General features: G+C 34.1%; 1 protein-coding gene across 11 annotated transcripts in view; it reads left to right on the top strand.

Annotated features, from left to right (window-relative positions):
* The window catches only part of myo1b (myosin IB), a 118,503-nt gene that overhangs the window by 88,912 nt on the left and 16,129 nt on the right, over positions 1-13,462 (top strand). For all 11 annotated transcript variants that reach the window (XM_073912553.1, XM_073912551.1, XM_073912552.1 and 8 more), the window contains exons 12-19: positions 47-133; positions 259-324; positions 3,442-3,546; positions 4,880-4,942; positions 5,294-5,494; positions 6,144-6,370; positions 7,237-7,437; positions 11,025-11,118. In XM_073912553.1, coding sequence (XP_073768654.1) covers positions 47-133; positions 259-324; positions 3,442-3,546; positions 4,880-4,942; positions 5,294-5,494; positions 6,144-6,370; positions 7,237-7,437; positions 11,025-11,118 — 1,044 coding nt within the window. The remainder of the gene's footprint in view (positions 1-46; positions 134-258; positions 325-3,441; positions 3,547-4,879; positions 4,943-5,293; positions 5,495-6,143; positions 6,371-7,236; positions 7,438-11,024; positions 11,119-13,462) is intronic.

The raw sequence follows: 13,462 nt of genomic DNA, 5'->3' as shown, positions 1-13,462 counted from the left end.
TTCAGAAGTTATGGACATTGATTGTAATGCTAAACTCCTGTTTCAGGCTTATTATGCTCGTGATGCACTTGCCAAAAACCTGTACAGCCGACTGTTCACCTGGCTGGTAAACAGAATCAACGAAAGCATCAAGGTATGTCATTTTAGACGTTCATTAAATTATTGTTTGCTGTAAATGTTTGAGTGTTTAAAATGTTTTGGTGACATTTTGTGTTCAAAAAAGTTAGATTGTAAAGTGTTTTTCTTTTTTTCCATCAGGCTCAAACCAAGACACGGAAGAAAGTAATGGGAGTGCTGGATATTTATGGTTTTGAAATCTTTGAGGTGAGAGATTTGGTCTAAAAATTGAAATTTAATATAAGAGATCCGGTAACGCTTTATAATAACTACACACTATTTAATAAACATTAGCAAATAGTGAATTCATTATCTGTTAAGCATTAACTCTACATTAATAAACGTTAGTAAGCAGTTTATAACTACAGCTACAAATGCTGTATTATTGACTTAAAACCACATTTATAATGTGCTTAATAATTGTACTTTCATACTTTAATGAATTTATTTTTCATATCTAAATTAAGTATTGCTTTATTAAAAAAACAATTATTTAAGCATAGTTGGTGGGTTTTTTATCATTTAAAATCCGCAAGTAAATGATTAATTTGTCTAAAATTACTGTGCAGCTACAGAGCATTTAATTGTCATTTATAAGGGATTTATAAAACATAAATAGTCTGCACTTCAGATTAGGTCACAAAACTGGATGAAGTTGAGTTAATAAAGCATTTATTAGCATGCGTAGTAACCATTACAATATGTCTGAATAATAAAATGTATAAGTGTTAACTTCAATAGCTTATTAATCATTTACTAACTCAATCTGAATGATCTTAAAAACCTCAAACTACTCTTAAATACAAATGGTTTGTAAATAATACTTAATATACTAATGAAAAATCAACCTGTCACAAAATATGAAATTACAATTATTAAGCACATTATAAAAGTCAAGAATAGAGCATTTGTAGCTGCAGTTATAAACTGCTTACTAACGTTTATTAATGTAGAGTTAATGCTTAACAGATAACGAATTCACTAGAAGCTGATGCTTAATAAACAATGCATAGTGTGTATAGTTATTATAAAGTTTTCCCAAAGATCCTTATGTTGTCACTACTTGTTCATCTTTATCAACATGTACCACATTACCAAGTCAGATCTGAGCACACCAATGCATGTTGATAAACTATCCTTTATTTCTTGTCTGACACATTGTGTACTTCCAGAATCAGACATCTTCTAACCTTGTCAATTTGATTTAAAAAAAATCTGTTCATTTAACTGGAACTGTCCACTTGCATGCTGTTGTCCTAATACTATAACTTCATGCTATAATGGCTATCATGACTTGTTGTTGCCATAATAAATTCATTAAATGTTAACATAAAATGTTTAATCTTATACAACATTTTAGGTCCACACTGAGTATTGTATTGTTATTAAATTCAAAGTTTGTAGCCATGCTTAAAACTATTCTTCTGTGTTTTCCCCAATATTCAGTCTGGGCCTGTTCTTTTTACATTTCATTTGTCCATCGCATGTGTTCTTCTGTCTGACTTTATTACTCTCTTTTGAATGTTGTTTATGTTGTTGTTGTGGCCATGACGACAGAATGGAGTAAGTAGACCTGCAGAGAAAATACTGTGGCTGTGTGCATGCTTCAATTTTAGCACTTAATCCTAGTCTTAATTCTGCTCTTTTTATTTTAGCAGCATAAGCCACTGTTAGAGCAGAACCCTGAAGCCCACTGTGTCCTTTTAGTATTAGTTTGACCTATTCACTTGATGTTACTGTTTTAGTGCCATACGTCTTGCACTTAAAATAAATATCTTTAAATGTATGCTTTTGACAGACTCTAAATAAATGTACTATGCATTCACATCATGCATTTCCTAGGAATCTTACGACTATTTGCAAAAGTTGAGTCCAAAAGAAGGTATTCTGATAGTTCAATGTGTTTGTTTATTTATTTATTTATTTATTTTTTCAGTATACATTTAGGGGTAACATTTTTTTAAGATGAAAGCACAAAGAACATAACTTTTAGGATGAAAAAGGAAGAGTTAATAAGGTTCTTTTTTGAACATGTTTATCTTTGCAATTCTCACTTTAAGATTACTTCACCCTGATCTGTCAGTATGCCCTCTTAGCAATATCTGCCAACATAAAGTTACCATTGCCAAGTAAAACAATGCGGTTCAATATGCCATATGCTCCCTTTTGGAAGTGATTATGGGCTTTTTGTTTTGCCCGCTCTATGGTACTGATAATTGCAGTGGCTTTAGCTGCAGACTAACATGCTTTAGGATTGCTCTGAAGATTAAAGAAAAAAATGGAACAGGAAGAGGATTGTTAATACTTCAACCCCAGTGCCATGCTAAATAGTACAGTCCTAACCTTTTATCATAAGCCAGCAACAATAGCATTGGGCGCTACTGTTTTATTTCATTAACATTGTTTCACCAATTGGGGTTTAGCATGAGATGGGGAATTTATTAATTTTTTTTCTAATCCTATGGTCAAATCTCTGAAACATTTAAACAGATTTGTGGGTACGGAAGTTAAAGACTTCCTCGCAAAAAAAAAAAAAAACAGATAAAATGTTTTGACTTATTTTAATCTAAGTTATGTAAAACCTGATTTGCAAGATCAAGCTGTATTACAGTGTTTTTCGTATATTAGAGATGCTCATTTAATGCCTTAATTAGATTAATTAATAAAAAAAAAACATTCAATTTTTTTTTTTAAATTTAAAAATTTTCAAATTTTGCCCATCCTGTCCTGTCCTGGGGTCCATACTGTCCTTCTAGGGGTGATACGGTTCACACAGGTAACAACGTGCATGTGATCAGATGATGAGCCGTTTTATTTTAATGATTATTATTGATGGTTGTTGAATTTATTCAGTTAAACAGCTAAAGATTCTTTAAAAACATGCGTTTTGATTATGCAAGGGCCTCACAAAATATCACTTACCATTTATACAACATAATATTTAAATTGTATTTGACTCTTTATGAGATGTTATATATTTTGGTTGAGTGTTAGACCAATTGTTGCCAAAAAATGTGTTTGCTGGTTAAATGTATTTAATTAACATTTTTTACTCTTTTTTTTTTTTTTTTTCTCTTTTTTTTCCCATATTTTCTTTAACATTTTCCCTATTTTCAAGTCAAACCAAAGTTCCAAATAATATAGAGGCTAGCTTATTCAAAAGTACCTAGAGGAGGAAGGTGCTTAGTAAAAAGAACAGTGAGTGACTATTAATAGTGAGCTGGCTTGCAGTGCAGTGAGTTGCAGATTCGGATTTACAAAATAATTAGCATGGTTATCATTTTCTCTCTGTTATCTTATTAATTTTATTCTCTATTTCTGCAGGACAACAGTTTTGAGCAGTTTATCATTAACTACTGCAATGAGAAGCTACAACAAATCTTCATTGAACTTACTCTCCGTGAGGAGCAAGAGGAATATATCCGTGAAGTATGCTAAACCCTGTCTATTTATATACAGTATATAAGGTGACCATCAACAAATATGAACTTTCCGCAAAGGTTTGAAATTTTTGAAACAACATAGCGAATTCTTCTTTGGAAGAAAAATTGCAAACGCATTAAGATCTTTAGAAGTGGCATGTCAGTTGATTGGTTGCACTTTGTTGCAGTAAGTGCAAATTTATGTACTGAGACTGAGACTACTAAATTGGGAATGTACTATAACATAAAATATCTACATGGGTTAAGTTTAAGAGTAGAATTGGTATTTGGTTATTATCTAGGTATTATAACTATGATACGATAAAAAGTGTGTAAATGTGAAACATGGCTGAAAAATATAGTTGCATTTACACTAGGGGAGTTAATGAACATGCATCTATTATGTTCTGTTCCAAATAGTCTTCATCTGCTCTTTGTGTTCCTTTCTAATTTTCACGCTCTGAATGTGGGACGGAAACAATCCCTCACTCCAGTCAGGGTAAATAGAATTGTCCCTGAAGAGCTTCGAGCTCTGTTTGGTTTCAAAACTTTGAGTATGTTCTCTGACGTTGCTGTGACCCATGAACTGTGATATTTTACTCTCTGGCTTCACTCCAGTAGAGTGCATGGGAAAATACCACTGCTCTGGAGACCGAGGAGGGACACAGGGGTCTAGGGACCAATCTGCCCCAAACCACATTCCACGTTCCTCGTTTCTGACCCCTACTCCGCATTGCACCTACCTCCTAGTTTGAGGACTTTACACATAGTCCAATTAGCCCACAGCTATTTTCCAGCTTGTTACATCATTGATTGTTTCTCACTTATACCCAGTGTGTTCTATCTTTTGCTAATGGGCCATAAATGACCTGCGCACCAGACCGTAATTATCATAAAGAAACCGTCATGGCATGGAACAACATGTATCAAGCCATCTCTAATGTATTTTTAATCTGCATTGCTGCAGCAAATAATATGATCGCTGTTGTGAATATGGCAGTTAGGTTTATTTGTTATGATTTTTATTTGTACACTTTATGATAAAATTTTCCAGATGGTAAAATGTCTGTGTTCTAAACAGCACAACTTGCATATGTGTGGTATTTATATTTAATTTAGGATGTATGTTAATAATGTGTTTAATTGCATTTTGGAATTTTAATAATTAAAGTAAGGTCAAGTCATTGATTCATTCATATTTGCAACTAACTACTCTTACAGTTTGTGTTATTTTGTATCTGATTAAGTCTGTTGACTCTAATATCCCTGGGAATATCCCTTTTTAGAAAGAGAAACTGATGGAATGAAAAAAAGTTATTTGCATCTATTTTTGTCTATAGGGTATTGAGTGGACCAATATTGAGTACTTCAACAACGCCATCATATGTGACCTCATCGAGAATGTGAGTCTGTCTCTGACAGTCGTTTTACAAGGCCACATTCTGACAACTTGTGTTTTTTGAGTCTGTAGTCTTAATTTACAATCATTATAATAAAGGTTATTTTTGGTGGGTGTCTTTTATAAACCATGTAAAAATATATGATTGTCATTGTCTACTGTATTTTTATAGAAAATGCTTTTAAATAGGTTGCTGCACTTATTTTTTAATAGACATATCTGCAAGAAGTTTAATAAATAATGAGTAGATTAGAATAAAGACTATCGTATAATCTACCGTTTATTGGAGTTTTTTTTTTTTATGTACGTATGTCCAATTTGATCTAATAACATTAATTTCTTTTTTTGTTTTCAGAACAAGAATGGTATTTTGGCCATGTTAGATGAAGAATGTTTGAGGCCAGGCACTGTGACAGATGAGACTTTCTTGGACAAGCTGAACACTGTGTGTGCTGAACACCAACATTTTGAGAGCAGATTGAGCAAAAACTCCAAGTTTCTTACTGACCATAGCCTCCCACACAACTGCTTCCGCATCCAGCACTATGCCGGCAAGGTGAAACCGTAAACAATGCTTGAATCTTCCTCAAACCTCTGCTATGTTTTTTTTTTTTTAAATATATATTTACAAGTATAACAGCTTCTCATAAATGTAAGTTTTCATGCAACAGTATATAGGGTTGCAAAGAAGCCTTTACATTTACAATGTAGGGCTACAAAAGCAACCATACATCCCTAAAAATTGTCACAGTGGTATTGGTATTGGCCGCATGCCCTTTGTACATTATTGCTGTTTTTCATAAACATGAGAATTGCAAAAAACAATGATTGAAGAAACCATAGGGATTATTACTAGCCCTCATGTACGTGTATATATATATGTGTGTGTGTGTGTGTGTGTGTGTGTGTGTGTGTGTGTGTGTGTGTGTGTGTGTGTGTGTGTGTGTGTGTGTGTGTGTGTGTGCGTGTGCATGTGTGTGTATATATGGATAGATAGATAGATAGATGATAGATGATAGATAGATAGATAGATAGATAGATAGATAGATAGATAGATAGATAGATAGATAGATAGATAGATAGATAGATAGATAGATAGATAGATAGATAGATAGATAGATAGATAGATAGATAGATAGATAGATAGATAGATAGTAAAGAGTGTGTAAAGAAGATTTGTTCATCATAGTTTTCTAATTATCCAGGTGCTGTATCGGGTTGAAGGTTTTGTGGATAAAAATAATGACCTCCTGTACAGAGATTTGTCCCAGGCCATGTACAAAGCCAATCACAATCTGATAAAGCTTCTTTTTCCTGAGGGTAACCCAGCTAAAGTGAACCTCAAGCGGCCCCCCACAGCTGGATTCCAGTTTAGAGCCTCAGTGGGAACACTCATGAAAAACCTGCTGACCAAAAACCCTAACTATATCAGGTAAAGCTCAAAAATTAATCATAATGTTAGAATTAATTATATTTTTGGGACAATACTTACTTTTATTTAACCGCAAAGTAAGCTTACAAATCAGTTATTCACCAAAAAATATTTTTTTATGACTTGCTTCATATACAATGTGTGGAAAAGTGTTTGCCTTGTTTGTTCAGTATTTACAGCCTTTGCTCAATACTTTGTTGATGCACCTTGTGCAGCAATTACGACCTCAAGTATTTTTAAATATATGATGCCACAAGCTTGGCACACATGTCTTTGGGATTTTTTTTCCCGTTCCTCTTTGCAGTACCTGTCATGCTCAGTCAGGTTGGATGTTTCCATTGATTATTCTTGAGATGTTTCAGATCTGAAATTGGCTGTACACTGTCGCTTGCCCCAGACATGCTCAATAATGATCACTGTCACTGTCGCTAAAGACAGGTGTATACCTTTTTAAATCATGTCCAATCAACTAAATTTACCACAGGTAAACTCCAATTAAGATGCTGAAACATCTCAAGAATAATCAATGGAAACAGAATCTACCTGAGCTCAATTTAGAGCTTCACAGCAGAGACTTTGAATGCTTGTGTACATGTGATTTTTTTTTATTTATTTATTTTTTTTTTTTTATAAATTTGCAACCATTTCAAAAAATCTTTTTTCACATTATCATTAAGGGGTATTTTGTGTATTTTTTTTGAGGAAATAAATGAATTGAATCCATTTAGAATAAATTTAGGCTGAAATTGTGGAAAAAGTGAAGAGCTATGAATACTTTCCGGATGCACTGTATGTAATGCAAATTGAATAAACAAAATAAAATAAAATATAATAACACATAATTGTTTTATGTTTGTGTTCTGCAGGTGTATCAAACCCAATGACAAGAAAGCAGCCCATATTTTCACAGACTCACTAGTGTGTCACCAGGTGCGCTACTTGGGTCTAATGGAGAATGTTCGTGTAAGAAGGGCTGGTTATGCTTTCCGCCAGGCCTATGAGCCCTGCCTGGAGCGCTACAAGATGCTCTGCAAACAGACTTGGCCCCACTGGAAGGGCCCAGCCAGGTTAGAATACCTATGATCTAAAACCTTTTGGTGTAATGGTTTTAGTGTTGTTTAAAACCATTGGAAAATTTGTGTTTTTCTGAACTTGGTCAGCTGAAATCATTGCACTGTCATCACATATGAGATTAGGCAGATCTTTCAGTGGCTGTACTTCCACCTGCATAAGCATTTTTACACTTTTTTGTTCATATTTATACTTGTATACATGCTGTTTCTTGTCCTTAAACGCCCTATAGTATGTGACTTACTGGTGTTTAATCCATCAGTGCTTGGCTGCAAAATCTTTCTGATTTATCTGATGAAAAACATGTCAGAACAGATTTGACCCTCATATCTTTGTCACTTTTGGACCTTTTGAACTTATTTGTCTTTATGAAGAGTTCCACGTTTTATTGTTATCGCTCTGTGGAATGTTATTATCCTAACTTTGCAGACTGTGGTTAATCTATTTTTTTTATTTCCATTCAGATCACACAGACATTGTTTTTGTCTTCAACATGGTGCATGTTGTCATGATAAAGAATCATGTGCTTCTTAGTTACATTATGCTAACTTTTCTGTATTGTCTGTCTTTTTCATAACTTATCTGTTTTTTTTTTTTTTTTTTGCTGTCTATTCTTTAAGTCTAGTTACAGTGAGGTTCCAAAGTCTGAGATTACAGTTGAAAATAACTAATTTTAAACTGTTCATATTTTAACAGACATTTGAATTATTTAAACATATTTATCATTTAGGTAAATCATTACAGATTGGTGGTAGTCAGGACATACCTCAAATATGATTATAAAGTGCTTTCGGTAAACAGCACAGTAAACTGCTATATTACTCTCTTTCTTTCTTTCTTTCTTTCTTTCTTTCTTTCTTTCTTTCTTTCTTTCTTTCTTTCTTTCTTTCTTTCTTTCTTTCTTTCCTTTTGTTTTCTTTGTTTTATTTTCTTTCTTTTCTTTGTTTTCGTTCCTTTCTACCTTCTTTTACTTTTTTAATGTGTATATAATGTACTAGCACTTCACTTAAACTAAGGTTACAAGTTTCTGGATAAATAAGCATACAGCTTATTTATCCAGAGTTGCTCTGTCGAAACCATCTGCCGAGTATAAAAAGGAAAACTTTTAGGCCTCATTTTTAATGATCTAGGCGTAAAGTCTAAAGCGCAGGGTACAAAAGCATTAAGGGCATGTCTGATTGCACTTTTGCTATTTTAGTGACGAAAAACTTTGCTCTGTGCTACGGCGCATGGTCTAACAGTGTTGTGCTTATTCTCTTAAAGGGCCATGAAACCCCCTCGTTTCAGCAGGGTGTTTTCACACCTCTACTTTGGAAAAAGTCAGAAAAGTGGGCGTGTCCAGCTCTGTTTAGGGGGGAGTGTCGGAGGAACTAAAGTGGGATGGTGTGGGAGTGTCTATTTGGGCACACGCGAGTTTCAGTCAAAATACACAAACATGAGAAAGGGATGGTGTTTAACCTACATGGACATCTGTAGTCGAATTATTTGCCAAATTATTAAATGTTGGACTTTAACTGCAGTTTGGCTCTTTCATTCAGGGAATTTATTCATGCCCCTCACGACAAACGCGATATTTGATTCGAGGATCTGCTCTAAGCGTGTATTTTTCATGCAATGTTTGATACCACACGGCGAATGAGAGAAAAAAAACTCTGCATTTCCCGGAAACTTAGATGCACAGGGCAGGTAGCGTCAGAAAGCCGCGTGTGTTATTCCGGTCACAAAATGCGGCGCTATGTTTGCACTCAGTGCAATAGTTAACTTAATTCGATACGAACAAAACTGAATAAACAAAGAGCACTGGTCACTCACTTACCAAATCTGTAGAGACAGGACAATCACCAGCAACTAGAGCCGCGTCTTTATGAAGAGAAGACTAACGATACAAGGGAATCCGGATTTCAGCGTTTACAGATGAGAACTCACAGAGAGAAAATGAAAACGAAACTTAATTGCAGCAAACTACAAAAGCAACACTTCACGCTTGTTTTGCCAACACAACGTGGTGTCTTGTGGCGTAAACGCGGTGACACTAATGAATATTAATGATGTTGCACAATAGAGCGCGCTGATTGGTTTGAACCAAGCCTTACTCATGCATTAATGCATCACACTGTAAGACGTAATAAGACTCACTCTGGCACAGACGCCCAGTCTGCACAATGGAATACAGGCTTTTATGTCATGACCGTGACGCAGCTTCAAAAATTCGTTTCAAACAGGAAGTACGAATTTGCTTGAAATAATGCAAAAACAACCAATTTACACTTTTTAGTGAAATATAGGTGTCCTAATAGTGTTTTTAGCAGTGTGGAACACATATACGACTGTCAACAGCTCAAAAAATGTGTTTTGGTGTTTTGTAACCCTTTAATGAGTTCTGGGTGTGTTTTGAGAATAAACCAATTAGAGTCCCATCTCACATTCTCTTAAAGAGTAAGTTGTATCGCGCCATCATGCATTTTCTATTTACATGGCAGATTTTGTTAGTGGAAAAACTGAAACTTCACTAGCGAGAAAACAGTTAAACAGACCATCTGCAGCACAAGGATAAAGAACAAGCCTTCTCCAATCGGCCTTTATGTTCTCTTTTTCTCTTTTGTGGATAAGGAAAAGGAAACATTGTTGTAGGCTACCCACAGACATTCATTAGCCTACATAATTAATTCTGTTTCAGTGCAAAGATTTGTCAAAACTATTTCTAAATTCATTTTTAATTTCCAGCAAACAAAAAAATAAACAATAATAACAAAGTGTGGTAAAAAACTGAGTTATATCCAAACATACATGCTATGGCCCATATGGTCCAAAACCTGACAGGTGGACAAATCTAAGCTTGTTTTTAATAAAACAAACATAAATATGCATGTAGTAAATAATACTAATAATAATAACATTATACAAAAGCAAGTTGTCATGAATAAACTGAAAAAAGCCCCCCAGAGATGAAGAAGGCATGCAGGCAGTGTTTTTTTTATATTTATGTAGAAGAAAATAATTTTTATGATATTGTAATCCTTTAATTCTTTTCATTCAAATCCTTTCATTTATTCATTTGCAGAGATATTTGAGTATTGCTGTACTTACTGTGTGTTTTAAGCAATGTGTAAGCGAGGCACACTACTAACGGGCTCTGCACTGGACTATAGACCTGCTTTCAGCTGGTCTATTGTTTAGTCTATTTTTGTTCCTCAAAATAGCAACACTCCAAATATGTGCCTTAACACACCTCTTTTCTAGACCGAAACACCCATGAGTCCACTAAATGGCGCAAATGGATTTGCTATTTAAACAATGTGGCTGAAAACAAGAAAATTAAGGATGAGTTGGTCTGAAAATAGCTACATGTTGGGGCAAACACGTCTTGCGCTTTATTGCGCCGGGGTGCATGATAGGGCCCTTTGTGTCAACTCTAGTGTTACTCTCATCAATACAAAATATCAACTTACAAAATACTGGACATTTACTGTAGATAGAATTGTTATAATTTCAGAGCCTTTTTACTGTGGTCTTAGACTTTTATACCCTCATTTTGTGATTTTTGTGGTATGGTTGAATAACAGCTGGTGGATTGTTTATTTAGGGAGGGTGTTGAGGTTCTCCTGAGTGACCTTCAGGTTCCTGCAGAGGAATTTGCCTATGGACGTTCAAAAATATTCATCAGGAATCCCAGAACGGTGAGTGAGTTATTGCATTGTATATCATTGTGATCTTGAGGAAGTTATAGTATACTCACATGGCGTATACTATATTATAGTATATGCCATGTGAGAAAATATTTAGAGAAAAAAATCTTCTTTGCTTTACCAATTCTCCCTACCAACATTTTAAGACTTGAATTTTTTATAAGCTATTAAAGCAAGTTATATGTATGATCTCTCAAGGGTTTCTATAAAGTGTTTTTCAGACAGGAAGTCATGTTCCTTCAGGCTTTTCTCATATAATTAGTAGCAATTGCCTTCATGTAAAAAAAAAAAAAAAAAACAGCAGTCACACACATGGTTTCACTTATCCCTCCCTCCTCTGTTTGTAAATTTGCATGGGAAACGAGACTCCAGCCGAGAAATTCCTGAGGAGCTCATGAAACCCCTGTACTAAAGTTTTGGTGTCATACACCAAGCAGTGCAGAGCTTTTATCTTATTCTAGTCCATTATTGCTGCATAATTTCCAACCTCCAGGTAATTGTTCAAAGCCACTTAGATATAACACATTTGATATGTGTCCACCCACAGTGTAGTGTATTTACATTTTTTTTTCTTTATGGAATGGCTGTTTATATCATTGATTTTGCTCATATAAAAAATCTGCAAACTGAAACTCACCTGTTTTCCACTGATGCTTATAAAACTGAAGCTTAAAAAAATGTAATTTAATATTTTCACTTAACCTGGCTGCAAAGAAGCAGCAGTCTCTCACTCAGATTTTGTTTTCAAGTTGATTGAATTATTCAGTGTTGAATGACAAAAAACTGCTTGGATTGAAAGTGGCTACTGTCAGCTGCATATTAATATACAGCAAGAAAAATAGTTTCTGTTACTAGATTTTAAATAAATCTGAAACTAGATTTAATGGTGACACTTTCTAAGCAGATTGGCATTTAACAATCAAATCTTCTAAACCAAATTTAGACCGCTCTGCCAGAACATTTGCCACAGTTTTATAAGTATTATTCAATAAAGAAATTGAACGCCAATTATCTACCACAAGTGTTTCTTTTTGTCAAGTCTAAACTAATTTCTTTTGTCTTTGTCATGATGATAGAATGCATTGTTGTACTATTTGTTTTTTAAGACACCAGTTTTAAGCTTTAAGTGCAATTTAAAGGCTTAATTAGGTTAATCACCTTACCTAGGCAAGTTAGGGTAATTAGGCAAGTCGTTGGACAGCAGTAGTTTTTTGCTGGAGCCAATCAAACAAATAATTACTTAAGGGGGCTAATATTGTTGACCTTAACAGTTTTTACTTTTAAAAAAAATTATTATAATCTTTCAGCCAAACTAAAAGAAAAAAAAACATTTTCCAGAATAAAAATACAAAAGGAAATGCCGTGAAAACAATTTTCTTGCTCTGTTCAACAGCACTTGTGAAATATTTGTAAAAGATTACAAATTTTAAAGGAGGGAATGTCATATATGTATATATGTATATATATATATATATATATATATATATATATATATATATATATATATATTCATATATATGTCATATATATATATATATATGAGCAATATCACACGAGTAGCAGTGCGATATGGCTGTATATCGGCACTGGTGGGAGGCGTGCGTTGGCCCCCATATCGCACTGCTCGGAGTGTATTGCTTTTATACTACAGTTTGATGCCATAATGTGTATATAAAAACAAAATCAAACATGGAGAGCTTTAAAAAGCCTTTTGTATGATGAACTACTTTTTCCCGGATTCAAATCATAAGCTGACAGTTAAACAGCTGAGCAAACATCTTTTAAACTTTAGATCTGTAGTGTCTGCTTTTTGCTGGCTGTATGTAGGCGGAGTAATACACAAAGGGTAAAGAGGCTGTACGGGTGCTGATATTACTTAAATATATCACGGCTATCAGCCAATCAGATTCACGAAACAGACAGAACTGTTTGGTTCTGTCTGTATATATACAGTATACAGTATATAACATATATATATATACAGTATAGTTACTTTTGTTGCTGTAAAATATTTGTTAAAAATTATTAAAGACAACATTATATGCCTACAGGCATGTGTAAATTCATGTAGTCAATACAAAATCAATAAAAACTGAAAACCAGCATAAATATTGTATTAGGAAATATGAACTTATCAGAAATAAAGGAAATAAACCGCAATGCATACATTTTTTATAAAGTATTTGATTATTTTAGAACTAAATGTACAAATCTTTACAAAAAAAGCACTATATTTAGCGGTATTAGAATGAAAGACAAGAAGCCCGTGCAGTAAGATCCGAAGTGGGCAAAAGGCATTTAAACAGCATGCTTTTGAACTGCAATGTGTGTCTCT

This window comes from Danio rerio, chromosome 9, assembly GCF_049306965.1.
Source record: "Danio rerio strain Tuebingen ecotype United States chromosome 9, GRCz12tu, whole genome shotgun sequence".
NCBI classification, from domain to species: Eukaryota; Metazoa; Chordata; class Actinopteri; order Cypriniformes; family Danionidae; genus Danio; species Danio rerio.
This window is presented reverse-complemented; position numbering and strand designations above follow the sequence as displayed.